The sequence below is a fragment of the Ascaphus truei genome, chromosome 2 (genome assembly GCF_040206685.1).
Source record: "Ascaphus truei isolate aAscTru1 chromosome 2, aAscTru1.hap1, whole genome shotgun sequence".
Classification (NCBI taxonomy): domain Eukaryota; kingdom Metazoa; phylum Chordata; class Amphibia; order Anura; family Ascaphidae; genus Ascaphus; species Ascaphus truei.
Genome location: NC_134484.1, coordinates 2,010,174 through 2,036,103, shown reverse-complemented (window position 1 = coordinate 2,036,103; position 25,930 = coordinate 2,010,174). Strand labels below are relative to the sequence as shown.

The 25,930-nt window shown below is 60.3% G+C and overlaps 1 protein-coding gene across 2 annotated transcripts in view; it reads right to left on the bottom strand.

The window, feature by feature from the left end:
- The window catches only part of LOC142474855 (5-oxoprolinase-like), a 170,997-nt gene extending 149,178 nt beyond the window's left edge, over positions 1–21,819 (bottom strand). For both annotated transcript variants that reach the window (XM_075580995.1, XM_075581003.1), the window contains exon 1: positions 21,647–21,819. In XM_075580995.1, the coding sequence (XP_075437110.1) occupies positions 21,647–21,804 (158 nt within the window). In that variant the 5' untranslated portion in view covers positions 21,805–21,819. The remainder of the gene's footprint in view (positions 1–21,646) is intronic.
- Between the last annotated feature and the right edge of the window lie 4,111 nt (positions 21,820–25,930).

Below are 25,930 nucleotides of genomic sequence, written 5' to 3'. Positions count from 1 at the left end.
CTCCACACGTCTCTCCTCTTCCTCCTTCCTTAATTCCCACCTCCCTGCCGTGTCCCTCTCCCCTCTCCACACGTCTCTCCTCTTCCTCCTTCCTTAATTCCCACCTCCCTGCAGTGTCCCTCTCCCCTCTCCACACGTCTCTCCTCTTCCTCCTTCCTTAATTCCCACCTCCCTGCCGTGTCCCTCTCCCCTCTCCACACGTCTCTCCTCTTCCTCCTTCCTTAATTCCCACCTCCCTGCAGTGTCCCTCTCCCCTCTCCACACGTCTCTCCTCTTCCTCCTTCCTTAATTCCCACCTCCCTGCCGTGTCCCTCTCCCCTCTCCACACGTCTCTCCTCTTCCTCCTCCCTTAATTCCCACCTCCCTGCCGTGTCCCTCTCCCCTCTCCACACGTCTCTCCTCTTCCTCCTCCCTTAATTCCCACCTCCCTGCCGCGTCCCTCTCCCCTCTCCACACGTCTCTCCTCTTCCTCCTTCCTTAATTCCCACCTCCCTGCTGGGTCCCTCTCCCCTCTCCACACGTCTCTCCTCTTCCTCCTCCCTTAATTCCCACCTCCCTGCCGTGTCCCTCTCCCCTCTCCACACGTCTCTCCTCTTCCTCCTTCCTTAATTCCCACCTCCCTGCCGTGTCCCTCTCCCCTCTCCACACGTCTCTCCTCTTCCTCCTTCCTTAATTCCCACCTCCCTGCCGTGTCCCTCTCCCCTCTCCACACGTCTCTCCTCTTCCTCCTCCCTTAATTCCCACCTCCCTGCCGTGTCCCTCTCCCCTCTCCACACGTCTCTCCTCTTCCTCCTTCCTTAATTCCCACCTCCCTGCCGTGTCCCTCTCCCCTCTCCACACGTCTCTCCTCTTCCTCCTCCCTTAATTCCCACCTCCCTGCCGTGTCCCTCTCCCCTCTCCACACGTCTCTCCTCTTCCTCCTCCCTTAATTCCCACCTCCCTGCCGTGTCCCTCTCCCCTCTCCACACGTCTCTCCTCTTCCTCCTCCCTTAATTCCCACCTCCCTGCCGTGTCCCTCTCCCCTCTCCACACGTCTCTCCTCTTCCTCCTCCCTTAATTCCCACCTCCCTGCCGGGTCCCTCTCCCCTCTCCACACGTCTCTCCTCTTCCTCCTCCCTTAATTCCCACCTCCCTGCCGGGTCCCTCTCCCCTCTCCACACGTCTCTCCTCTTCCTCCTCCCTTAATTCCCACCTCCCTGCCGTGTCCCTCTCCCCTCTCCACACGTCTCTCCTCTTCCTCCTCCCTTAATTCCCACCTCCCTGCTGTGTCCCTCTCCCCTCTCCACACGTCTTTCCTCTTCCTCCTCCCTTAATTCCCACCTCCCTGCCGGGTCCCTCTCCCCTCTCCACACGTCTCTCCTCTTCCTCCTTCCTTAATTCCCACCTCCCTGCCGTGTCCCTCTCCCCTCTCCACACGTCTCTCCTCTTCCTCCTCCCTTAATTCCCACCTCCCTGCCGTGTCCCTCTCCCCTCTCCACACGTCTCTCCTCTTCCTCCTTCCTTAATTCCCAGCTCCCTGCCGTGTCCCTCTCCCCTCTCCACACGTCTCTCCTCTTCCTCCTCCCTTAATTCCCACCTCCCTGCCGTGTCCCTCTCCCCTCTCCACACGTCTCTCCTCTTCCTCCTCCCTTAATTCCCACCTCCCTGCCGTGTCCCTCTCCCCTCTCCACACGTCTCTCCTCTTCCTCCTTCCTTAATTCCCACCTCCCTGCCGTGTCCCTCTCCCCTCTCCACACGTCTCTCCTCTTCCTCCTCCCTTAATTCCCACCTCCCTGCCGTGTCCCTCTCCCCTCTCCACACGTCTCTCCTCTTCCTCCTCCCTTAATTCCCAGCTCCCTGCCGGGTCCCTCTCCCCTCTCCACACGTCTCTCCTCTTCCTCCTCCCTTAATTCCCAGCTCCCTGCCGGGTCCCTCTCCCCTCTCCACACGTCTCTCCTCTTCCTCCTCCCTTAATTCCCAGCTCCCTGCTGTGTCCCTCTCCCCTCTCCACACGTCTCTCCTCTTCCTCCTCCCTTAATTCCCAGCTCCCTGCCGGGTCCCTCTCCCCTCTCCACACATCTCTCCTCTTCCTCCTCCCTTAATTCCCACCTCCCTGCCGGGTCCCTCTCCCCTCTCCACACGTCTCTCCTCTTCCTCCTCCCTTAATTCCCAGCTCCCTGCCGGGTCCCTCTCCCCTCTCCACACGTCTCTCCTCTTCCTCCTCCCTTAATTCCCACCTCCCTGCCGTGTCCCTCTCCCCTCTCCACACGTCTCTCCTCTTCCTCCTCCCTTAATTCCCAGCTCTCTGCCGGGTCCCTCTCCCCTCTCCACACGTCTCTCCTCTTCCTCCTCCCTTAATTCCCACCTCCCTGCCGTGTCCCTCTCCCCTCTCCACACGTCTCTCCTCTTCCTCCTCCCTTAATTCCCACCTCCCTGCCGTGTCCCTCTCCCCTCTCCACACGTCTCTCCTCTTCCTCCTCCCTTAATTCCCACCTCCCTGCCGTGTCCCTCTCCCCTCTCCACACGTCTCTCCTCTTCCCCCTCCCTTAATTCCCACCTCCCTGCCGTGTCCCTCTCCCCTCTCCACACGTCTCTCCTCTTCCTCCTCCCTTAATTCCCACCTCCCTGCCGTGTCCCTCTCCCCTCTCCACACGTCTCTCCTCTTCCTCCTCCCTTAATTCCCACCTCCCTGCCGTGTCCCTCTCCCCTCTCCACACGTCTCTCCTCTTCCTCCTCCCTTAATTCCCACCTCCCTGCTGTGTCCCTCTCCCCTCTCCACACGTCTTTCCTCTTCCTCCTCCCTTAATTCCCACCTCCCTGCCGGGTCCCTCTCCCCTCTCCACACGTCTCTCCTCTTCCTCCTTCCTTAATTCCCACCTCCCTGCCGTGTCCCTCTCCCCTCTCCACACGTCTCTCCTCTTCCTCCTCCCTTAATTCCCACCTCCCTGCCGTGTCCCTCTCCCCTCTCCACACGTCTCTCCTCTTCCTCCTTCCTTAATTCCCAGCTCCCTGCCGTGTCCCTCTCCCCTCTCCACACGTCTCTCCTCTTCCTCCTCCCTTAATTCCCACCTCCCTGCCGTGTCCCTCTCCCCTCTCCACACGTCTCTCCTCTTCCTCCTCCCTTAATTCCCACCTCCCTGCCGTGTCCCTCTCCCCTCTCCACACGTCTCTCCTCTTCCTCCTTCCTTAATTCCCACCTCCCTGCCGTGTCCCTCTCCCCTCTCCACACGTCTCTCCTCTTCCTCCTCCCTTAATTCCCACCTCCCTGCCGTGTCCCTCTCCCCTCTCCACACGTCTCTCCTCTTCCTCCTCCCTTAATTCCCAGCTCCCTGCCGGGTCCCTCTCCCCTCTCCACACGTCTCTCCTCTTCCTCCTCCCTTAATTCCCAGCTCCCTGCCGGGTCCCTCTCCCCTCTCCACACGTCTCTCCTCTTCCTCCTCCCTTAATTCCCAGCTCTCTGCCGTGTCCCTCTCCCCTCTCCACACGTCTCTCCTCTTCCTCCTCCCTTAATTCCCACCTCCCTGCCGTGTCCCTCTCCCCTCTCCACACGTCTCTCCTCTTCCTCCTCCCTTAATTCCCAGCTCCCTGCCGTGTCCCTCTCCCCTCTCCACACGTCTCTCCTCTTCCTCCTCCCTTAATTCCCAGCTCCCTGCCGGGTCCCTCTCCCCTCTCCACACATCTCTCCTCTTCCTCCTCCCTTAATTCCCACCTCCCTGCCGGGTCCCTCTCCCCTCTCCACACGTCTCTCCTCTTCCTCCTCCCTTAATTCCCAGCTCCCTGCCGGGTCCCTCTCCCCTCTCCACACGTCTCTCCTCTTCCTCCTCCCTTAATTCCCACCTCCCTGCCGTGTCCCTCTCCCCTCTCCACACGTCTCTCCTCTTCCTCCTCCCTTAATTCCCAGCTCTCTGCCGGGTCCCTCTCCCCTCTCCACACGTCTCTCCTCTTCCTCCTCCCTTAATTCCCACCTCCCTGCCGTGTCCCTCTCCCCTCTCCACACGTCTCTCCTCTTCCTCCTCCCTTAATTCCCACCTCCCTGCCGTGTCCCTCTCCCCTCTCCACACGTCTCTCCTCTTCCTCCTCCCTTAATTCCCACCTCCCTGCCGTGTCCCTCTCCCCTCTCCACACGTCTCTCCTCTTCCCCCTCCCTTAATTCCCACCTCCCTGCCGTGTCCCTCTCCCCTCTCCACACGTCTCTCCTCTTCCTCCTCCCTTAATTCCCACCTCCCTGCCGTGTCCCTCTCCCCTCTCCACACGTCTCTCCTCTTCCTCCTCCCTTAATTCCCACCTCCCTGCCGTGTCCCTCTCCCCTCTCCACACGTCTCTCCTCTTCCTCCTTCCTTAATTCCCACCTCCCTGCCGTGTCCCTCTCCCCTCTCCACACGTCTCTCCTCTTCCTCCTCCCTTAATTCCCACCTCCCTGCCGTGTCGCTCTGCCCCTCTCCACACGTCTCTCCTCTTCCTCCTTCCTTAATTCCCAGCTCCTTGCCGTGTCCCTCTCCCCTCTCCACACGTCTCTCCTCTTCCTCCTCCCTTAATTCCCACCTCCCTGCTGTGTCCCTCTCCCCTCTCCACACGTCTCTCCTCTTCCTCCTCCCTTAATTCCCACCTCCCTGCCGTGTCCCTCTCCCCTCTCCACACGTCTCTCCTCTTCCTCCTTCCTTAATTCCCACCTCCCTGCCGTGTCCCTCTCCCCTCTCCACACGTCTCTCCTCTTCCTCCTCCCTTAATTCCCACCTCCCTGCCGGGTCCCTCTCCCCTCTGCACACGTCTCTCCTCTTCCTCCTCCCTTAATTCCCAGCTCTCTGCCGTGTCCCTCTCCCCTCTCCACACGTCTCTCCTCTTCCTCCTCCCTTAATTCCCACCTCCCTGCCGTGTCCCTCTCCCCTCTCCACACGTCTCTCCTCTTCCTCCTCCCTTAATTCCCACCTCCCTGCCGGGTCCCTCTCCCCTCTCCACACGTCTCTCCTCTTCCTCCTCCCTTAATTCCCACCTCCCTGCCGTGTCCCTCTCCCCTCTCCACACGTCTCTCCTCTTCCTCCTTCCTTAATTCCCACCTCCCTGCCGTGTCCCTCTCCCCTCTCCACACGTCTCTCCTCTTCCTCCTCCCTTAATTCCCACCTCCCTGCCGTGTCCCTCTCCCCTCTCCACACGTCTCTCCTCTTCCTCCTTCCTTAATTCCCACCTCCCTGCCGGGTCCCTCTCCCCTCTCCACACGTCTCTCCTCTTCCTCCTCCCTTAATTCCCACCTCCCTGCCGGGTCCCTCTCCCCTCTCCACACGTCTCTCCTCTTCCTCCTCCCTTAATTCCCACCTCCCTGCCGGTTCCCTCTCCCCTCTCCACACGTCTCTCCTCTTCCTCCTCCCTTAATTCCCACCTCCCTGCCGTGTCCCTCTCCCCTCTCCACACGTCTCTCCCCTTCCTCCTCCCTTAATTCCCACCTCCCTGCCGTGTCCCTCTCCCCTCTCCACACGTCTCTCCCCTTCCTCCTCCCTTAATTCCCAGCTCCCTGCCGGGTCCCTCTCCCCTCTCCACACGTCTCTCCTCTTCCTCCTCCCTTAATTCCCACCTCCCTGCCGGGTCCCTCTCCCCTCTCCACACGTCTCTCCTCTTCCTCCTCCCTTAATTCCCACCTCCCTGCCGTGTCCCTCTCCCCTCTCCACAAGTCTCTCCTCTTCCTCCTCCCTTAATTCCCACCTCCCTGCCGGGTCCCTCTCCCCTCTCCACACGTCTCTCCCCTTCCTCCTCCCTTAATTCCCAGCTCCCTGCCGGGTCCCTCTCCCCTCTCCACACGTCTCTCCTCTTCCTCCTCCCTTAATTCCCAGCTCCCTGCCGTGTCCCTCTCACCTCTCCACACGTCTCTCCTCTTCCTCCTCCCGTAATTCCCAGCTCCCTGCCGGGTCCCTCTCCCCTCTCCACACGTCTCTCCTCTTCCTCCTCCCTTAATTCCCACCTCCCTGCCGTGTCCCTCTCCCCTCTCCACACGTCTCTCCTCTTCCTCCTCCCTTAATTCCCACCTCCCTGCCGTGTCCCTCTCCCCTCTCCACACGTCTCTCCTCTTCCTCCTCCCTTAATTCCCACCTCCCTGCAGTGTCCCTCTCCCCTCTCCACACGTCTCTCCTCTTCCTCCTCCCTTAATTCCCACCTCCCTGCAGTGTCCCTCTCCCCTCTCCACACGTCTCTCCTCTTCCTCCTCCCTTAATTCCCACCTCCCTGCCGTGTCCCTCTCCCCTCTCCCCACGTCTCTCCTCTTCCTCCTTCCTTAATTCCCACCTCCCTGCCGGGTCCCTCTCCCCTCTCCCCACGTCTCTCCTCTTCCTCCTCCCTTAATTCCCACCTCCCTGCCGTGTCCCTCTCCCCTCTCCACACGTCTCTCCTCTTCCTCCTCCCTTAATTCCCACCTCCCTGCCGTGTCCCTCTCCCCTCTCCACACGTCTCTCCTCTTCCTCCTCCCTTAATTCCCAGCTCCCTGCCGGGTCCCTCTCCCCTCTCCACACGTCTCTCCTCTTCCTCCTCCCTTAATTCCCACCTCCCTGCCGTGTCCCTCTCCCCTCTCCACACGTCTCTCCTCTTCCTCCTCCCTTAATTCCCAGCTCCCTGCCGGGTCCCTCTCCCCTCTCCACACGTCTCTCCTCTTCCTCCTCCCTTAATTCCCAGCTCCCTGCCGGGTCCCTCTCCCCTCTCCACACGTCTCTCCTCTTCCTCCTCCCTTAATTCCCACCTCCCTGCCGTGTCCCTCTCCCCTCTCCACACGTCTCTCCTCTTCCTCCTCCCTTAATTCCCAGCTCCCTGCCGTGTCCCTCTCCCCTCTCCACACGTCTCTCCTCTTCCTCCTCCCTTAATTCCCAGCTCCCTGCCGGGTCCCTCTCCCCTCTCCACACGTCTCTCCTCTTCCTCCTCCCTTAATTCCCACCTCCCTGCCGTGTCCCTCTCCCCTCTCCACACGTCTCTCCTCTTCCTCCTCCCTTAATTCCCAGCTCCCTGCCGTGTCCCTCTCCCCTCTCCACACGTCTCTCCTCTTCCTCCTCCCTTAATTCCCACCTCCCTGCCGTGTCCCTCTCCCCTCTCCACACGTCTCTCCTCTTCCTCCTTCCTTAATTCCCACCTCTCTGCCGGGTCCCTCTCCCCTCTCCACACGTCTCTCCTCTTCCTCCTCCCTTAATTCCCACCTCCCTGCCGTGTCCCTCTCCCCTCTCCACACGTCTCTCCTCTTCCTCCTCCCTTAATTCCCACCTCCCTGCCGGGTCTCTCTCCCCTCTCCACACGTCTCTCCTCTTCCTCCTCCCTTAATTCCCAGCTCCCTGCCGGGTCCCTCTCCCCTCTCCACACGTCTCTCCTCTTCCTCCTTCCTTAATTCCCAGCTCCCTGCCGTGTCCCTCTCCCCTCTCCACACGTCTCTCCTCTTCCTCCTCCCTTAATTCCCACCTCCCTGCCGTGTCCCTCTCCCCTCTCCACACGTCTCTCCTCTTCCTCCTCCCTTAATTCCCACCTCCCTGCCGTGTCCCTCTCCCCTCTCCACACGTCTCTCCTCTTCCTCCTCCCTTAATTCCCAGCTCTCTGCCGTGTCCCTCTCCCCTCTCCACACGTCTCTCCTCTTCCTCCTCCCTTAATTCCCACCTCCCTGCCGTGTCCCTCTCCCCTCTCCACACGTCTCTCCTCTTCCTCCTCCCTTAATTCCCACCTCCCTGCCGTGTCCCTCTCCCCTCTCCACACGTCTCTCCTCTTCCTCCTCCCTTAATTCCTAGCTCCCTGCCGGGTCCCTCTCCCCTCTCCACACGTCTCTCCTCTTCCTCCTCCCTTAATTCCCAGCTCCCTGCCGGGTCCCTCTCCCCTCTGCACACGTCTCTCCTCTTCCTCCTCCCTTAATTCCCACCTCCCTGCCGGGTCCCTCTCCCCTCTCCACACGTCTCTCCTCTTCCTCCTCCCTTAATTCCCACCTCCCTGCCGTGTCCCTCTCCCCTCTCCACACGTCTCTCCTCTTCCTCCTCCCTTAATTCCCACCTCCCTGCCGGGTCCCTCTCCCCTCTCCACACGTCTCTCCTCTTCCTCCTCCCTTAATTCCCACCTCCCTGCCGGGTCCCTCTCCCCTCTCCACACGTCTCTCCTCTTCCTCCTCCCTTAATTCCCACCTCCCTGCCGTGTCCCTCTCCCTTCTCCACACGTCTCTCCTCTTCCTCCTCCCTTAATTCCCAGCTCCCTGCCGTGTCCCTCTCCCCTCTCCACACGTCTCTCCTCTTCCTCCTTCCTTTATTCCCACCTCCCTGCCGTGTCCCTCTCCCCTCTCCACACGTCTCTCCTCTTCCTCCTCCCTTAATTCCCACCTCCCTGCCGTGTCCCTCTCCCCTCTCCACACGTCTCTCCTCTTCCTCCTCCCTTAATTCCCACCTCCCTGCCGTGTCCCTCTCCCCTCTCCACACGTCTCTCCTCTTCCTCCTCCCTTAATTCCCACCTCCCTGCCGGGTCCCTCTCCCCTCTCCACACGTCTCTCCTCTTCCTCCTCCCTTAATTCCCACCTCCCTGCCGTGTCCCTCTCCCGTCTCCACACGTCTCTCCTCTTCCTCCTCCCTTAATTCCCACCTCCCTGCCGTGTCCCTCTCCCCTCTCCACACGTCTCTCCTCTTCCTCCTCCCTTAATTCCCACCTCCCTGCCGTGTCCCTCTCCCCTCTCCACACGTCTCTCCTCTTCCTCCTCCCTTAATTCCCACCTCTCTGCCGGGTCCCTCTCCCCTCTCCACACGTCTCTCCTCTTCCTCCTCCCTTAATTCCCACCTCTCTGCCGGGTCCCTCTCCCCTCTCCACACGTCTCTCCTCTTCCTCCTCCCTTAATTCCCAGCTCTCTGCCGTGTCCCTCTCCCCTCTCCACACATCTCTCCTCTTCCTCCTCCCTTAATTCCCAGCTCCCTGCCGTGTCCCTCTCCCCTCTCCACACGTCTCTCCTCTTCCTCCTCCCTTAATTCCCACCTCCCTGCCGGGTCCCTCTCCCCTCTCCACACGTCTCTCCTCTTCCTCCTCCCTTAATTCCCACCTCCCTGCCGTGTCCCTCTCCCCTCTCCACACGTCTCTCCTCTTCCTCCTTCCTTAATTCCCACCTCCCTGCCGTGTCCCTCTCCCCTCTCCACACGTCTCTCCTCTTCCTCCTCCCTTAATTCCCAGCTCCCTGCCGTGTCCCTCTCCCTCTCCACACGTCTCTCCTCTTCCTCCTCCCTTAATTCCCCCCTCCCTGCCGGGTCCCTCTCCCCTCTCCACACGTCTCTCCTCTTCCTCCTCCCTTAATTCCCACCTCCCTGCCGTGTCCCTCTCCCCTCTCCACACGTCTCTCCTCTTCCTCCTTCCTTAATTCCCACCTCTCTGCCGGGTCCCTCTCCCCTCTCCACACGTCTCTCCTCTTCCTCCTCCCTTAATTCCCACCTCCCTGCCGTGTCCCTCTCCCCTCTCCACACGTCTCTCCTCATCCTCCTCCCTTAATTCCCACCTCCCTGCCGGGTCCCTCTCCCCTCTCCACACGTCTCTCCTCTTCCTCCTCCCTTAATTCCCACCTCCCTGCCGTGTCCCTCTCCCCTCTCCACACGTCTCTCCTCTTCCTCCTCCCTTAATTCCCACCTCCCTGCCGTGTCCCCTCTCCCCTCTCCACACGTCTCTCCTCTTCCTCCTCCCTTAATTCCCACCTCCCTGCCGTGTCCCTCTCCCCTCTCCACACGTCTCTCCTCTTCCTCCTCCCTAATTCCCAGCTCCCTGCCGTGTCCCTCTCCCCTCTCCACACGTCTCTCCTCTTCCTCCTCCCTTAATTCCCACCTCCCTGCCGTGGTCCCTCTCCCCTCTCCACACGTCTCTCCTCTTCCTCCTCCCTTAATTCCCAGCTCTCTGCCGTGTCCCTCTCCCCTCTCCACACGTCTCTCCTCTTCCTCCTCCCTTAATTCCCAGCTCCCTGCCGTGTCCCTCTCCCCTCTCCACACGTCTCTCCTCTTCCTCCTCCCTTAATTCCCACCTCCCTGCCGGGTCCCTCTCCCCTCTCCACACGTCTCTCCTCTTCCTCCTCCCTTAATTCCCACCTCCCTGCCGGGTCCCTCTCCCCTCTCCACACGTCTCTCCTCTTCCTCCTCCCTTAATTCCCACCTCCCTGCCGTGTCCCTCTCCCCTCTCCACACGTCTCTCCTCTTCTCCTCCCTTATTCCCACCTCCCTGCCGTGTCCCTCTCCCCTCTCACACACGTCTCTCCTCTTCCTCCTCCCTTAATTCCCAGCTCCCTGCTGTGTCCCTCTCCCCTCTCCACACGTCTCTCCTCTTCCTCCTCCCTTAATTCCCAGCTCCCTGCTGTGTCCCTCTCCCCTCTCCACACGTCTCTCCTCTTCCTCCTCCCTTAATTCCCAGCTCCCTGCCGGGTCCCCTCTCCCCTCTCCACACGTCTCTCCTCTTCCTCCTTCCTTAATTCCCACCTCTCTGCCGGGTCCCTCTCCCCCTCTCCACACGTCTCTCCTCTTCCTCCTCCCTAATTCCCACCTCCCTGCCGTGTCCCTCTCCCTCTCCACACGTCTCTCCTCTTCCTCCTCCCTTAATTCCCACCTCCCTGCCGGGTCCCTCTCCCCTCTCCACACGTCTCTCCTCTTCCTCCTCCCTTAATTCCCAGCTCTCTGCCGGGTCCCTCTCCCTCTCCACACGTCTCTCCTCTTCCTCCTTCCTTAATTCCCACCTCCCTGCCGTGTCCCTCTCCCCTCTCCACACGTCTCTCCTCTTCCTCCTCCCTTAATTCCCAGCTCCCTGCCGGGTCCCTCTCCCCTCTCCACACGTCTCTCCTCTTCCTCCTCCCTTAATTCCCACCTCCCTGCCGTGTCCCTCTCCCCTCTCCACACGTCTCTCCTCTTCCTCCTCCCTTAATTCCCACCTCCCCTGCCGTGTCCCTCTCCCCTCTCCACACGTCTCTCCTCTTCCTCCTCCCTTAATTCCCAGCTCCCTGACGTGTCCCTCTCCCCTCTCCACACGTCTCTCCTCTTCCTCCTCCCTTAATTCCCACCTCCCTGCCGTGTCCCTCTCCCCTCTCCACACGTCTCTCCTCTTCCTCCTCCCTTAATTCCCACCTCCCTGCCGTGTCCCTCTCCCCTCTCCACACGTCTCCTCCTCTTCCTCCTCCCTTAATTCCCACCTCCCTGCCAGGGTCCCTCTCCCCCTCTCCACACGTCTCTCCTCTTCCTCCTCCTTAATTCCCAGCTCCCTGCCGGGTCCCTCTCCCCTCTCCACACGTCTCTCCTCTTCCTCCTCCCTTAATTCCCACCTCCCTGCCGGGTCCCTCTCCCCTCTCCACACGTCTCTCCTCTTCTCCTCCCTTAATTCCCACCTCCCTGCCGGGTCCCTCTCCCCTCTCCACACGTCTCTCCTCTTCCTCCTCCCTTAATTCCCACCTCCCTGCCGTGTCCCTCTCCCTTCTCCACACGTCTCTCCTCTTCCTCCTCCCTTAATTCCCACCTATCTGCGGTCCCTCTCCCCTCTCCACACGTCTCTCCTCTTCCTCCTCCCTTAATTCCCACCCTCCCTGCCGGGTCCCTCTCCCCTCTCCACACGTCTCTCCTCTTCCTCCTCCTTATTCCCACCTCCCTGCCGTGTCCCTCTCCCCTCTCCACACTGTCTCTCCTCTTCCTCCTCCCTTAATTCCCACCTCCTGCCGGGTCCCTCTCCCCTCTCCACACGTCTCTCCTCTCCTCCTCCCTTAATTCCCAGCTCCCTGCCGTGTCCCTCTCCCTCTCCACAACGTCTCTCCTCTTCCTCCTTCCTTAATTCCCACCTCTCTGCCGGTCCCTCTCCCCTCTCCACACGTCCTCTCCTCTTCCTCCTCCCTTAATTCCCACCTCCCTGCCGGGTCCCTCTCCCCTCTCCACACGTCTCTCCTCTTCCTCCTCCCTTAATTCCCACCTCCCTGCCGGTCCCTCTCCCCTTCTCCACACTTCTCTCCTCTTCCTCCTCCCTTAATTCCACTCTCTGCCGGGTCCCTCTCCCCTCTCCACACGTCTCTCCTCTTCCTCCTCCCTTAATTCCCACCTCCCTGCGGGTCCCTCTCCCCTCTCCACACGTCCTCCTCTCCTCCTCCTTAATTCCCACCTCCCTGCCGTGTCCCTCTCCCCCTCTCCACACGTCTCTCCTCTCTCCTCCTTAATTCCCACCTCCTGCCGTGTCCCTCTCACCTCTCCACACGTCTCTCCTCTTCTCTTCCCTTAATTCCCACCTCCCTGCCGGGTCCCTCTCCCCTCTCCACACGTCTCTCCTCTTCCTCCTCCCTTAATTCCCACCTCCTGCGGGTCCCTCCTTCGTCTTCCACTCTGCCGGGTCCCTCTCACTCTCCACACGTCTCTCCTCTTCCTCTCCTTAATTCCCACCTTCCCTGCCGGGTCCCTCTCACCTCTCCACACGTCTCTCCTCTTCCTCCTCCCTTAATTCCCACCTCCCTGCCGTGTCCCTCTCTCCTGCTCCACACGTCTCTCCTCTTCCTCCTCCTTAATTCCCACCTCCCCTGCCGGGTCCCTCTCCCCTCTCCACACGTCTCTCCTCTTCCTCCTCCCTTAATTCCCACCTCCCTGCCGGGTCCACTCTCCCCCTCTCCACACGTCTCTCCTCTTCCTCCTCCCTTAATTCCACCTCCCTGCCGGTCCCTCTCCCTCTCCACACGTCTCTCCTCTTCCTCCTCCCTTAATTCCACCTCCCTGCCGGGGTCCCTCTCCCCTCTCCACACGTCTCTCCTCTTCCTCCTCCCTTAGATTCCACCTCTCCTGCCGGGTCTCTCCCCGTCTCTCTCCCTCTGCCACCTTAATTCCCACCTCCCTGCCGGGTCCCTCTCCCCTCTCCACACGTCTCTCCTCTTCCTCCTCCCTTAATTCCCAGCTCCCTGCCGTGTCCCTCTCCCCTCTCCACACGTCTCTCCTCTTCCTCCTCCCTTAATTCCCACCTCTCTGCCGGGTCCCTCTCCCCTCTCCACACGTCTCTCCTCTTCCTCCTCCCTTAATTCCCACCTCCCTGCCGTGTCCCTCTCCCCTCTCCACACGTCTCTCCTCTTCCTCCTCCCTTAATTCCCAGCTCCCTGCCGTGTCCCTCTCCCCTCTCCACACGTCTCTCCTTTTCCTCCTCCCTTAATTCCCACCTCCCTGCCGGGTCCCTCTCCCCTCTGCACACGTCTCTCCTCTTCCTCCTCCCTTAATTCCCAGCTCTCTGCCGTGTCCCTCTCCCCTCTCCACACGTCTCTCCTCTTCCTCCTCCCTTAATTCCCACCTCCCTGCCGTGTCCCTCTCCCCTCTCCACACGTCTCTCCTCTTCCTCCTCCCTTAATTCCCAGCTCCCTGCCGTGTCCCTCTCCCCTCTCCACACGTCTCTCCTCTTCCTCCTCCCTTAATTCCCACCTCCCTGCCGTGTCCCTCTCCCCTCTCCACACGTCTCTCCTCTTCCTCCTCCCTTAATTCCCACCTCCCTGCCGGGTCCCTCTCCCCTCTCCACACGTCTCTCCTCTTCCTCCTCCCTTAATTCCCAGCTCCCTGCCGTGTCCCTCTCCCCTCTCCACACGTCTCTCCTCTTCCTCCTCCCTTAATTCCCAGCTCCCTGCCGGGTCCCTCTCCCCTCTCCACACGTCTCTCCTCTTCCTCCTCCCTTAATTCCCACCTCCCTGCCGTGTCCCTCTCCCCTCTCCACACGTCTCTCCTCTTCCTCCTCCCTTAATTCCCACCTCCCTGCCGTGTCCCTCTCCCCTCTCCACACGTCTCTCCTCTTCCTCCTTCCTTAATTCCCACCTCCCTGCCGTGTCCCTCTCCCCTCTCCACACGTCTCTCCTCTTCCTCCTCCCTTAATTCCCACTTCCCTGCCGTGTCCCTCTCCCCTCTCCACACGTCTCTCCTCTTCCTCCTCCCTTAATTCCCAGCTCCCTGCCGGGTCCCTCTCCCCTCTCCACACGTCTCTCCTCTTCCTCCTCCCTTAATTCCCACCTCCCTGCCGGGTCCCTCTCCCCTCTCCACACGTCTCTCCTCTTCCTCCTTCCTTAATTCCCACCTCCCTGCCGTGTCCCTCTCCCCTCTCCACACGTCTCTCCTCTTCCTCCTCCCTTAATTCCCACCTCCCTGCCGGGTCCCTCTCACCTCTCCACACGTCTCTCCTCTTCCTCCTTCCTTAATTCCCACCTCCCTGCCGTGTCCCTCTCCCCTCTCCACACGTCTCTCCTCTTCCTCCTCCCTTAATTCCCACCTCCCTGCCGGGTCCCTCTCACCTCTCCACACGTCTCTCCTCTTCCTCCTCCCTTAATTCCCACCTCCCTGCCGGGTCCCTCTCACCTCTCCACACGTCTCTCCTCTTCCTCCTTCCTTAATTCCCACCTCCCTGCCGTGTCCCTCTCCCCTCTCCACACGTCTCTCCTCTTCCTCCTCCCTTAATTCCCACCTCCCTGCCGGGTCCCTCTCCCCTCTCCACACGTCTCTCCTCTTCCTCCTCCCTTAATTCCCACCTCCCTGCCGTGTCCCTCTCCCTTCTCCACACGTCTCTCCTCTTCCTCCTCCCTTAATTCCCACCTCCCTGCCGGGTCCCTCTCCCCTCTCCACACGTCTCTCCTCTTCCTCCTCCCTTAATTCCCACCTCCCTGCCGGGTCCCTCTCCCCTCTCCACACGTCTCTCCTCTTCCTCCTCCCTTAATTCCCACCTCCCTGCCGTGTCCCTCTCCCCTCTCCACACGTCTCTCCTCTTCCTCCTCCCTTAATTCCCACCTCCCTGCCGGGTCCCTCTCCCCTCTCCACACGTCTCTCCTCTTCCTCCTCCCTTAATTCCCAGCTCCCTGCCGTGTCCCTCTCCCCTCTCCACACGTCTCTCCTCTTCCTCCTCCCTTAATTCCCACCTCTCTGCCGGGTCCCTCTCCCCTCTCCACACGTCTCTCCTCTTCCTCCTCCCTTAATTCCCACCTCCCTGCCGTGTCCCTCTCCCCTCTCCACACGTCTCTCCTCTTCCTCCTCCCTTAATTCCCAGCTCCCTGCCGTGTCCCTCTCCCCTCTCCACACGTCTCTCCTCTTCCTCCTCCCTTAATTCCCACCTCCCTGCCGGGTCCCTCTCCCCTCTGCACACGTCTCTCCTCTTCCTCCTCCCTTAATTCCCAGCTCTCTGCCGTGTCCCTCTCCCCTCTCCACACGTCTCTCCTCTTCCTCCTCCCTTAATTCCCACCTCCCTGCCGTGTCCCTCTCCCCTCTCCACACGTCTCTCCTCTTCCTCCTCCCTTAATTCCCAGCTCCCTGCCGTGTCCCTCTCCCCTCTCCACACGTCTCTCCTCTTCCTCCTCCCTTAATTCCCACCTCCCTGCCGTGTCCCTCTCCCCTCTCCACACGTCTCTCCTCTTCCTCCTCCCTTAATTCCCACCTCCCTGCCGGGTCCCTCTCCCCTCTCCACACGTCTCTCCTCTTCCTCCTCCCTTAATTCCCAGCTCCCTGCCGTGTCCCTCTCCCCTCTCCACACGTCTCTCCTCTTCCTCCTCCCTTAATTCCCAGCCTCCCTGCCGGGTCCCTCTCCCCTCTCCACACGTCTCTCCTCTTCCTCCTCCCTTAATTCCCACCTCCCTGCCGTGTCCCTCTCCCCTCTCCACACGTCTCTCCTCTTCCTCCTCCCTTAATTCCCACCTCCCTGCCGTGTCCCTCTCCCCTCTCCACACGTCTCTCCTCTTCCTCCTCCCTTAATTCCCACCTCCCTGCCGTGTCCCTCTCCCCTCTCCACACGTCTCTCCTCTTCCTCCTCCCTTAATTCCCACTTCCCTGCCGTGTCCCTCTCCCCTCTCCACACGTCTCTCCTCTTCCTCCTCCCTTAATTCCCAGCTCCCTGCCGTGTCCCTCTCCCCTCTCCACACGTCTCTCCTCTTCCTCCTCCCTTAATTCCCACCTCCCTGCCGTGTCCCTCTCCCCTCTCCACACGTCTCTCCTCTTCCTCCTCCCTTAATTCCCACCTCCCTGCCGTGTCCCTCTCCCCTCTCCACACGTCTCTCCTCTTCCTCCTTCCTTAATTCCCACCTCCCTGCCGTGTCCCTCTCCCCTCTCCACACGTCTCTCCTCTTCCTCCTCCCTTAATTCCCACCTCCCTGCCGTGTCCCTCTCCCCTCTCCACACGTCTCTCCTCTTCCTCCTCCCTTAATTCCCACCTCCCTGCCGTGTCCCTCTCCCCTCTCCACACGTCTCTCCTCTTCCTCCTCCCTTAATTCCCACCTCCCTGCCGTGTCCCTCTCCCCTCTCCACACGTCTCTCCTCTTCCTCCTCCCTTAATTCCCACCTCCCTGCCGTGTCCCTCTCCCCTCTCCACACGTCTCTCCTCTTCCTCCTCCCTTAATTCCCACCTCCCTGCCGTGTCCCTCTCCCCTCTCCACACGTCTCTCCTCTTCCTCCTCCCTTAATTCCCACCTCCCTGCCGTGTCCCTCTCCCCTCTCCACACGTCTCTCCTCTTCCTCCTCCCTTAATTCCCACCTCCCTGCCGTGTCCCTCTCCCCTCTCCACACGTCTCTCCTCTTCCTCCTCCCTTAATTCCCACCTCCCTGCCGTGTCCCTCTCCCCTCTCCACACGTCTCTCCTCTTCCTCCTCCCTTAATTCCCAGCTCCCTGCCGTGTCCCTCTCCCCTCTCCACACGTCTCTCCTCTTCCTCCTCCCTTAATTCCCAGCTCCCTGCCGTGTCCCTCTCCCCTCTCCACACGTCTCTCCTCTTCCTCCTCCCTTAATTCCCAGCTCCCTGCCGTGTCCCTCTCCCATCTCCACACGTCTCTCCTCTTCCTCCTCCCTTAATTCCCACCTCCCTGCCGTGTCCCTCTCCCCTCTCCACACGTCTCTCCTCTTCCTCCTCCCTTAATTCCCACCTCCCTGCCGGGTCCCTCTCCCCTCTCCACACGTCTCTCCTCTTCCTCCTCCCTTAATTCCCACCTCCCTGCCGTGTCCCTCTCCCCTCTCCACACGTCTCTCCTCTTCCTCCTCCCTTAATTCCCAGCTCCCTGCCGTGTCCCTCTCCCCTCTCCACACGTCTCTCCTCTTCCTCCTCCCTTAATTCCCACCTCCCTGCCGTGTCCCTCTCCCCTCTCCACACGTCTCTCCTCTTCCTCCTCCCTTAATTCCCAGCTCCCTGCCGGGTCCCTCTCCCCTCTCCACACGTCTCTCCTCTTCCTCCTCCCTTAATTCCCAGCTCCCTGCCGGGTCCCTCTCCCCTCTCCACACGTCTCTCCTCTTCCTCCTCCCTTAATTCCCAGCTCCCTGCCGTGTCCCTCTCCCCTCTCCACACGTCTCTCCTCTTCCTCCTCCCTTAATTCCCACCTCCCTGCCGTGTCCCTCTCCCCTCTCCACACGTCTCTCCTCTTCCTCCTCCCTTAATTCCCAGCTCCCTGCCGGGTCCCTCTCCCCTCTCCACACGTCTCTCCTCTTCCTCCTCCCTTAATTCCCACCTCTCTGCCGGGTCCCTCTCCCCTCTCCACACGTCTCTCCTCTTCCTCCTCCCTTAATTCCCACCTCCCTGCCGGGTCCCTCTCCCCTCTCCACACGTCTCTCCTCTTCCTCCTCCCTTAATTCCCACCTCCCTGCCGGGTCCCTCTCCCCTCTCCACACGTCTCTCCTCTTCCTCCTCCCTTAATTCCCACCTCTCTGCCGGGTCCCTCTCCCCTCTCCACACGTCTCTCCTCTTCCTCCTCCCTTAATTCCCACCTCCCTGCCGTGTCCCTCTCCCCTCTCCACACGTCTCTCCTCTTCCTCCTCCCTTAATTCCCACCTCCCTGCCGTGTCCCTCTCCCTCTCCACACGTCTCTCCTCTTCCTCCTCCCTTAATTCCCAGCTCCCTGCCGGGTCCCTCTCCCCTCTCCACACGTCTCTCCTCTTCCTCCTCCCTTAATTCCCACCTCTCTGCCGGGTCCCTCTCCCCTCTCCACACGTCTCTCCTCTTCCTCCTCCCTTAATTCCCACCTCCCTGCCGTGTCCCTCTCCCCTCTCCACACGTCTCTCCTCTTCCTCCTCCCTTAATTCCCACCTCCCTGCCGTGTCCCTCTCCCCTCTCCACACGTCTCTCCTCTTCCTCCTCCCTTAATTCCCACCTCCCTGCCGGGTCCCTCTCCCCTCTCCACACGTCTCTCCTCTTCCTCCTCCCTTAATTCCCACCTCTCTGCCGGGTCCCTCTCCCCTCTCCACACGTCTCTCCTCTTCCTCCTCCTTAATTCCCACCTCCCTGCCGTGTCCCTCTCCCCTCTCCACACGTCTCTCCTCTTCCTCCTCCCTTAATTCCCACCTCCCTGCCGTGTCCCTCTCCCCTCTCCACACGTCTCTCCTCTTCCTCCTCCCTTAATTCCCAGCTCCCTGCCGTGTCCCTCTCCCCTCTCCACACGTCTCTCCTCTTCCTCCTCCCTTAATTCCCAGCTCCCTGCCGTGTCCCTCTCCCCTCTCCACACGTCTCTCCTCTTCCTCCTCCCTTAATTCCCAGCTCCCTGCCGTGTCCCTCTCCCCTCTCCACACGTCTCTCCTCTTCCTCCTCCCTTAATTCCCAGCTCCCTGCCGTGTCCCTCTCCCATCTCCACACGTCTCTCCTCTTCCTCCTCCCTTAATTCCCACCTCCCTGCCGTGTCCCTCTCCCCTCTCCACACGTCTCTCCTCTTCCTCCTCCCTTAATTCCCACCTCCCTGCCGGGTCCCTCTCCCCTCTCCACACGTCTCTCCTCTTCCTCCTCCCTTAATTCCCACCTCCCTGCCGTGTCCCTCTCCCCTCTCCACACGTCTCTCCTCTTCCTCCTTCCTTAATTCCCACCTCCCTGCCGTGTCCCTCTCCCCTCTCCACACGTCTCTCCTCTTCCTCCTCCCTTAATTCCCACCTCCCTGCCGTGTCCCTCTCCCCTCTCCACACGTCTCTCCTCTTCCTCCTCCCTTAATTCCCAGCTCCCTGCCGTGTCCCTCTCCCCTCTCCACACGTCTCTCCTCTTCCTCCTCCCTTAATTCCCACCTCCCTGCCGTGTCCCTCTCCCCTCTCCACACGTCTCTCCTCTTCCTCCTCCCTTAATTCCCAGCTCCCTGCCGGGTCCCTCTCCCCTCTCCACACGTCTCTCCTCTTCCTCCTCCCTTAATTCCAGCTCCCTGCCGGGTCCCTCTCCCCTCTCCACACGTCTCTCCTCTTCCTCCTCCCTTAATTCCCACCTCCCTGCCGGGTCCCTCTCCCCTCTCCACACGTCTCTCCTCTTCCTCCTCCCTTAATTCCCACCTCTCTGCCGGGTCCCTCTCCCCTCTCCACACGTCTCTCCTCTTCCTCCTCCCTTAATTCCCACCTCCCTGCCGTGTCCCTCTCCCCTCTCCACACGTCTCTCCTCTTCCTCCTCCCTTAATTCCCACCTCCTGCCGTGTCCCTCTCCCCTCTCCACACGTCTCTCCTCTTCCTCCTCCTTAATTCCCACCTCCCTGCCGTGTCCCTCTCCCCTCTCCACACGTCTCTCCTCTTCCTCCTTCCTTAATTCCCAGCTCCCTGCCGTGTCCCTCTCCCCTCTCCACACGTCTCTCCTCTTCCTCCTCCCTTAATTCCCAGCTCCCTGCCGTGTCCCTCTCCCCTCTCCACACGTCTCTCCTCTTCCTCCTTCCTTAATTCCCACCTCCCTTCCGGGTCCCTCTCCCCTCTGCACACGTCTCTCCTCTTCCTCCTCCTTAATTCCCACCTCCCTGCCGTGTCCCTCTCCCCTCTCCACACGTCTCTCCTCTTCCTCCTCCCTTAATTCCCAGCTCCCTGCCGTGTCCCTCTCCCCTCTCCACACGTCTCTCCTCTTCCCCCTCCCTTAATTCCCAGCTCCCTGCCGGGTCCCTCTCCCCTCTCCACACGTCTCTCCTCTTCCTCCTCCCTTAATTCCCACCTCCCTGCCGGGTCCCTCTCCCCTCTCCACACGTCTCTCCTCTTCCTCCTTCCTTAATTCCCACCTCCCTGCCGTGTCCCTCTCCCCTCTCCACACGTCTCTCCTCTTCCTCCTCCCTTAATTCCCACCTCCCTGCCGGGTCCTCTCCCTCTCCACACGTCTCTCCTCTTCCTCCTCCCTTAATTCCCACCTCCCTGCCGTGTCCCTCTCCCCTCTCCACACGTCTCTCCTCTTCCTCCTCCCTTAATTCCCAGCTCCCTGCCGTGTCCCTCTCCCCTCTCCACACGTCTCTCCTCTTCCTCCTCCCTTAATTCCCACCTCCCTGCCGTGTCCCTCTCCCCTCTCCACACGTCTCTCCTCTTCCTCCTCCCTTAATTCCCACCTCCCTGCCGGGTCCCTCTCCCCTCTCCACACGTCTCTCCTCTTCCTCCTCCCTTAATTCCCAGCTCCCTGCCGTGTCCCTCTCCCCTCTCCACACGTCTCTCCTCTTCCTCCTCCCTTAATTCCCACCTCCCTGCCGTGTCCCTCTCCCCTCTCCACACGTCTCTCCTCTTCCTCCTCCCTTAATTCCCACCTCCCTGCCGTGTCCCTCTCCCCTCTCCACACGTCTCTCCTCTTCCTCCTCCCTTAATTCCCAGCTCCCTGCCGGGTCCCTCTCCCCTCTCCACACGTCTCTCCTCTTCCTCCTTCCTTAATTCCCACCTCCCTGCCGTGTCCCTCTCCCCTCTCCACACGTCTCTCCTCTTCCTCCTCCCTTAATTCCCACCTCCCTGCCGTGTCCCTCTCCCCTCTCCACACGTCTCTCCTCTTCCTCCTCCCTTAATTCCCACCTCCCTGCCGTGTCCCTCTCCCCTCTCCACACGTCTCTCCTCTTCCTCCTCCCTTAATTCCCAGCTCCCTGCCGTGTCCCTCTCCCTCTCCACACGTCTCTCCTCTTCCTCCTCCCTTAATTCCCAGCTCCCTGCCGTGTCCCTCTCCCCTCTCCACACGTCTCTCCTCTTCCTCCTCCCTTAATTCCCACCTCCCTGCCGTGTCCCTCTCCCCTCTCCACACGTCTCTCCTCTTCCTCCTCCCTTAATTCCCACCTCCCTGCCGGGTCCCTCTCCCCTCTCCACACGTCTCTCCTCTTCCTCCTCCCTTAATTCCCACCTCTCTGCCGGGTCCCTATCCCCTCTCCACACGTCTCTCCTCTTCCTCCTCCCTTAATTCCCACCTCCCTGCCGGGTCCCTCTCCCCTCTCCACACGTCTCTCCTCTTCCTCCTCCCTTAATCCCAGCTCCCTGCCGGGTCCCTCTCCCCTCTCCACACGTCTCTCCTCTTCCTCCTCCCTTAATTCCCACCTCTCTGCCGGGTCCCTCTCCCCTCTCCACACGTCTCTCCTCTTCCTCCTCCCTTAATTTCCACCTCCCTGCCGGGTCCCTCTCCCCTCTCCACACGTCTCTCCTCTTCCTCCTCCCTTAATTCCCACCTCTCTGCCGGGTCCCTCTCCCCTCTCCACACGTCTCTCCTCTTCCACCTCCCTTAATTCCCAGCTCTCTGCCGGGTCCCTCTCCCTCTCCACACGTCTCTCCTCTTCCTCCTCCCCTTAATTCCCACCTCCCTGCCGTGTCCCTCTCCCCTCTCCACACGTCTCTCCTCTTCCTCCTCCCTTAATTCCCACCTCCCTGCCGTGTCCCTCTCCCCTCTCCACACGTCTCTCCTCTTCCTCCTTCCTTTATTCCCACCTCCCTGCCGTGTCCCTCTCCCCTCTCTCACCCGTACGTGCGTCTCTCACCGTCCTCTTGACGTGCCTCTCTCCCTCTCCCCCCTCCCAGCCGTCGCCATGTCGCTCTCACCTGGCAGTGAACGCCTGTTTGAAGTCCGCCACGCGGCAGGAGTCCCGGGTCGCTGGATACCCTCGGGCCGAGCACATGAGGGCACAGTCCGTGCGGTCATAACGCAGGTGCAGGAACGGCTCGGTGTCAATCTGAGACCTGTTACCCAAAAGGGGCATCAATCAAAACCTGGCAGTGTCCCTATGGCATCAATAGAGAGAACGGCACCCTCACAAAGTGACACACAGAGAGGTTCCCGGCACTGCGGGATCAATAGAGGGAACGGCACCCTCACAAAGTGACACACAGAGAGGTTCCCGGCACTGCGGGATCAATAGAGAGAACGGCACCCTCACACAGTGACACACAGAGAGGTTCCCGGGCACTGCGGCATCAATAGAGAGAACGGCACCCTCACACAGTGACACACAGAGAGGTTCCCGGCACTGCGGCATCAATAGAGAGAACGGCACCCTCACACAGTGACACACAGAGAGGTTCCCGGGCACTACGGCATCAATAGAGAGAACGGCACCCTCACAAAGTGACACACAGAGAGGTTCCCGGCACTGCGGATCAATAGAGAGAACGGCACCCTCACATAGTGACACACAGAGAGGTTCCCGGCACTACGGCATCAATAGAGAGAACGGCACCCTCACAAAGTGACACACAGAGAGGTTCCCGGCACTGCGGCATCAATAGAGAGAACGGCACCCTCACACAGTGACACACAGAGAGGTTCCCGGCACTGCGGCATCAATAGAGAGAACGGCACCCTCACACAGTGACACACAGAGAGGTTCCCGGGCACTACGGGATCAATAGAGAGAACGGCACCCTCACACAGTGACACACAGAGAGGTTCCCGGCACTGCGGCATCAATAGAGAGAACGGCACCCTCACACAGTGACACACAGAGAGGTTCCCGGCACTGCGGCATCAATAGAGAGAACGGCACCCTCACACAGTGACACACAGAGAGGTTCCCGGCACTGCGGCATCAATAGAGAGAACGGCACCCTCACACAGTGACACACAGAGAGGTTCCCGGTTCCCGGCACTGCGGCATCAATAGAGAGAACGGCACCCTCACACAGTGACACACAGAGAGGTTCCCGGGCACTGCGGCATCAATAGAGAGAACGGCACCCTCACAAAGTGACACACAGAGAGGTTCCCGGCACTACGGCATCAATAGAGAGAACGGCACCCTCACACAGTGACACACAGAGAGGTTCCCGGCACTGCGGGATCAATAGAGAGAACGGCACCCTCACAAAGTGACACACAGAGAGGTTCCCGGCACTGTGGCATCAATAGAGAGAACGGCACCCTCACACAGTGACACACAGAGAGGTTCCCGGCACTGTGGCATCAATAGAGAGAACGGCACCCTCACACAGTGACACACAGAGAGGTTCCCGGGCACTGCGGCATCAATAGAGAGAACGGCACCCTCACACAGTGACACACAGAGAGGTTCCCGGCACTACGGCATCAATAGAGAGAACGGCACCCTCACACAGTGACACACAGAGAGGTTCCCGGCACTACGGCATCAATAGAGAGAACGGCACCCTCACACAGTGACACACAGAGAGGTTCCCGGCACTACGGCATCAATAGAGAGAACGGCACCCTCACACAGTGACACACAGAGAGGTTCCCGGCACTGCGGCATCAATAGAGAGAACGGCACCCTCACACAGTGACACACAGAGAGGTTCCCGGGCACTACGGCATCAATAGAGAGAACGGCACCCTCACACAGTGACACACAGAGAGGTTCCCGGCACTGCGGCATCAATAGAGAGAACGGCACCCTCACACAGTGACACACAGAGAGGTTCCCGGCACTACGGCATCAATAGAGAGAACGGCACCCTCACACAGTGACACACAGAGAGGTTCCCGGCACTGCGGCATCAATAGAGAGAACGGCACCCTCACACAGTGACACACAGAGAGGTCCCGGGCACTGCGGCATCAATAGAGAGAACGGCACCCTCACAAAGTGACACACAGAGAGGTTCCCGGCACTACGGCATCAATAGAGAGAACGGCACCCTCACACAGTGACACACAGAGAGGTTCCCGGGCACTGCGGCATCAATAGAGAGAACGGCACCCTCACACAGTGACACACAGAGAGGTTCCCGGCACTGCGGGATCAATAGAGAGAACGGCACCCTCACAAAGTGACACACAGAGAGGTTCCCGGCACTGTGGCATCAATAGAGAGAACGGCACCCTCACACAGTGACACACAGAGAGGTTCCCGGCACTGTGGCATCAATAGAGAGAACGGCACCCTCACACAGTGACACACAGAGAGGTTCCCGGGCACTGCGGCATCAATAGAGAGAACGGCACCCTCACAAAGTGACACACAGAGAGGTTCCCGGCACTGTGGCATCAATAGAGAGAACGGCACCCTCACACAGTGACACACAGAGAGGTTCCCGGGCACTGCGGCATCAATAGAGAGAACGGCACCCTCACACAGTGACACACAGAGAGGTTCCCGGCACTGCGGCATCAATAGAGAGAACGGCACCCTCACAAAGTGACACACAGAGAGGTTCCCGGCACTACGGCATCAATAGAGAGAACGGCACCCTCACACAGTGACACACAGAGAGGTTCCCGGCACTGTGGCATCAATAGAGAGAACGGCACCCTCACACAGTGACACACAGAGAGGTTCCCGGCACTGCGGCATCAATAGAGAGAACGGCACCCTCACACAGTGACACACAGAGAGGTTCCCGGCACTGCGGCATCAATAGAGAGAACGGCACCCTCACACAGTGACACACAGAGAGGTTCCCGGCACTACGGCATCAATAGAGAGAACGGCACCCTCACACAGTGACACACAGAGAGGTTCCCGGCACTACGGGATCAATAGAGAGAACGGCACCCTCACACAGTGACACACAGAGAGGTTCCCGGCACTACGGCATCAATAGAGAGAACGGCACCCTCACACAGTGACACACAGAGAGGTTCCCGGCACTGCGGGATCAATAGAGAGAACGGCACCCTCACACAGTGACACACAGAGAGGTTCCCGGCACTACGGGATCAATAGAGAGAACGGCACCCTCACACAGTGACACACAGAGAGGTTCCCGGGCACTGCGGCATCAATAGAGAGAACGGCACCCTCACACAGTGACACACAGAGAGGTTCCCGGCACTGCGGCATCAATAGAGAGAACGGCACCCTCACAAAGTGACACACAGAGAGGTTCCCGGCACTACGGCATCAATAGAGAGAACGGCACCCTCACAAAGTGACACACAGAGAGGTTCCCGGCACTACGGCATCATAGAGAGAACGGCACCCTCACAAAGTGACACACAGAGAGGTTCCCGGCACTACGGCATCAATAGAGAGAACGGCACCCTCACACAGTGACACACAGAGAGGTTCCCGGGCACTGCGGCATCAATAGAGAGAACGGCACCCTCACAAAGTGACACACAGAGAGGTTCCCGGCACTGCGGGATCAATAGAGAGAACGGCACCCTCACAAAGTGACACACAGAGAGGTTCCCGGCACTACGGCATCAATAGAGAGAACGGCACCCTCACACAGTGACACACAGAGAGGTTCCCGGGCACTGCGGCATCAATAGAGAGAACGGCACCCTCACACAGTGACACACAGAGAGGTTCCCGGCACTGCGGCATCAATAGAGAGAACGGCACCCTCACACAGTGACACACAGAGAGGTTCCCGGCACTGCGGCATCAATAGAGAGAACGGCACCCTCACACAGTGACACACAGAGAGGTTCCGGCACTACGGGATCAATAGAGAGAACGGCACCCTCACACAGTGACACACAGAGAGGTTCCCGGCACTACGGCATCAATAGAGAGAACGGCACCCTCACAAAGTGACACACAGAGAGGTTCCCGGCACTGCGGGATCAATAGAGAGAACGGCACCCTCACACAGTGACACACAGAGAGGTTCCCGGGCACTGCGGCATCAATAGAGAGAACGGCACCCTCACAAAGTGACACACAGAGAGGTTCCCGGCACTGTGGCATCAATAGAGAGAACGGCACCCTCACAAAGTGACACACAGAGAGGTTCCCGGGCACTGCGGCATCAATAGAGAGAACGGCACCCTCACACAGTGACACACAGAGAGGTTCCCCGGCACTACGGCATCAATAGAGAGAACGGCACCCTCACAAAGTGACACACAGAGAGGTTCCCGGCACTACGGCATCAATAGAGAGAACGGCACCCTCACAAAGTGACACACAGAGAGGTTCCCGG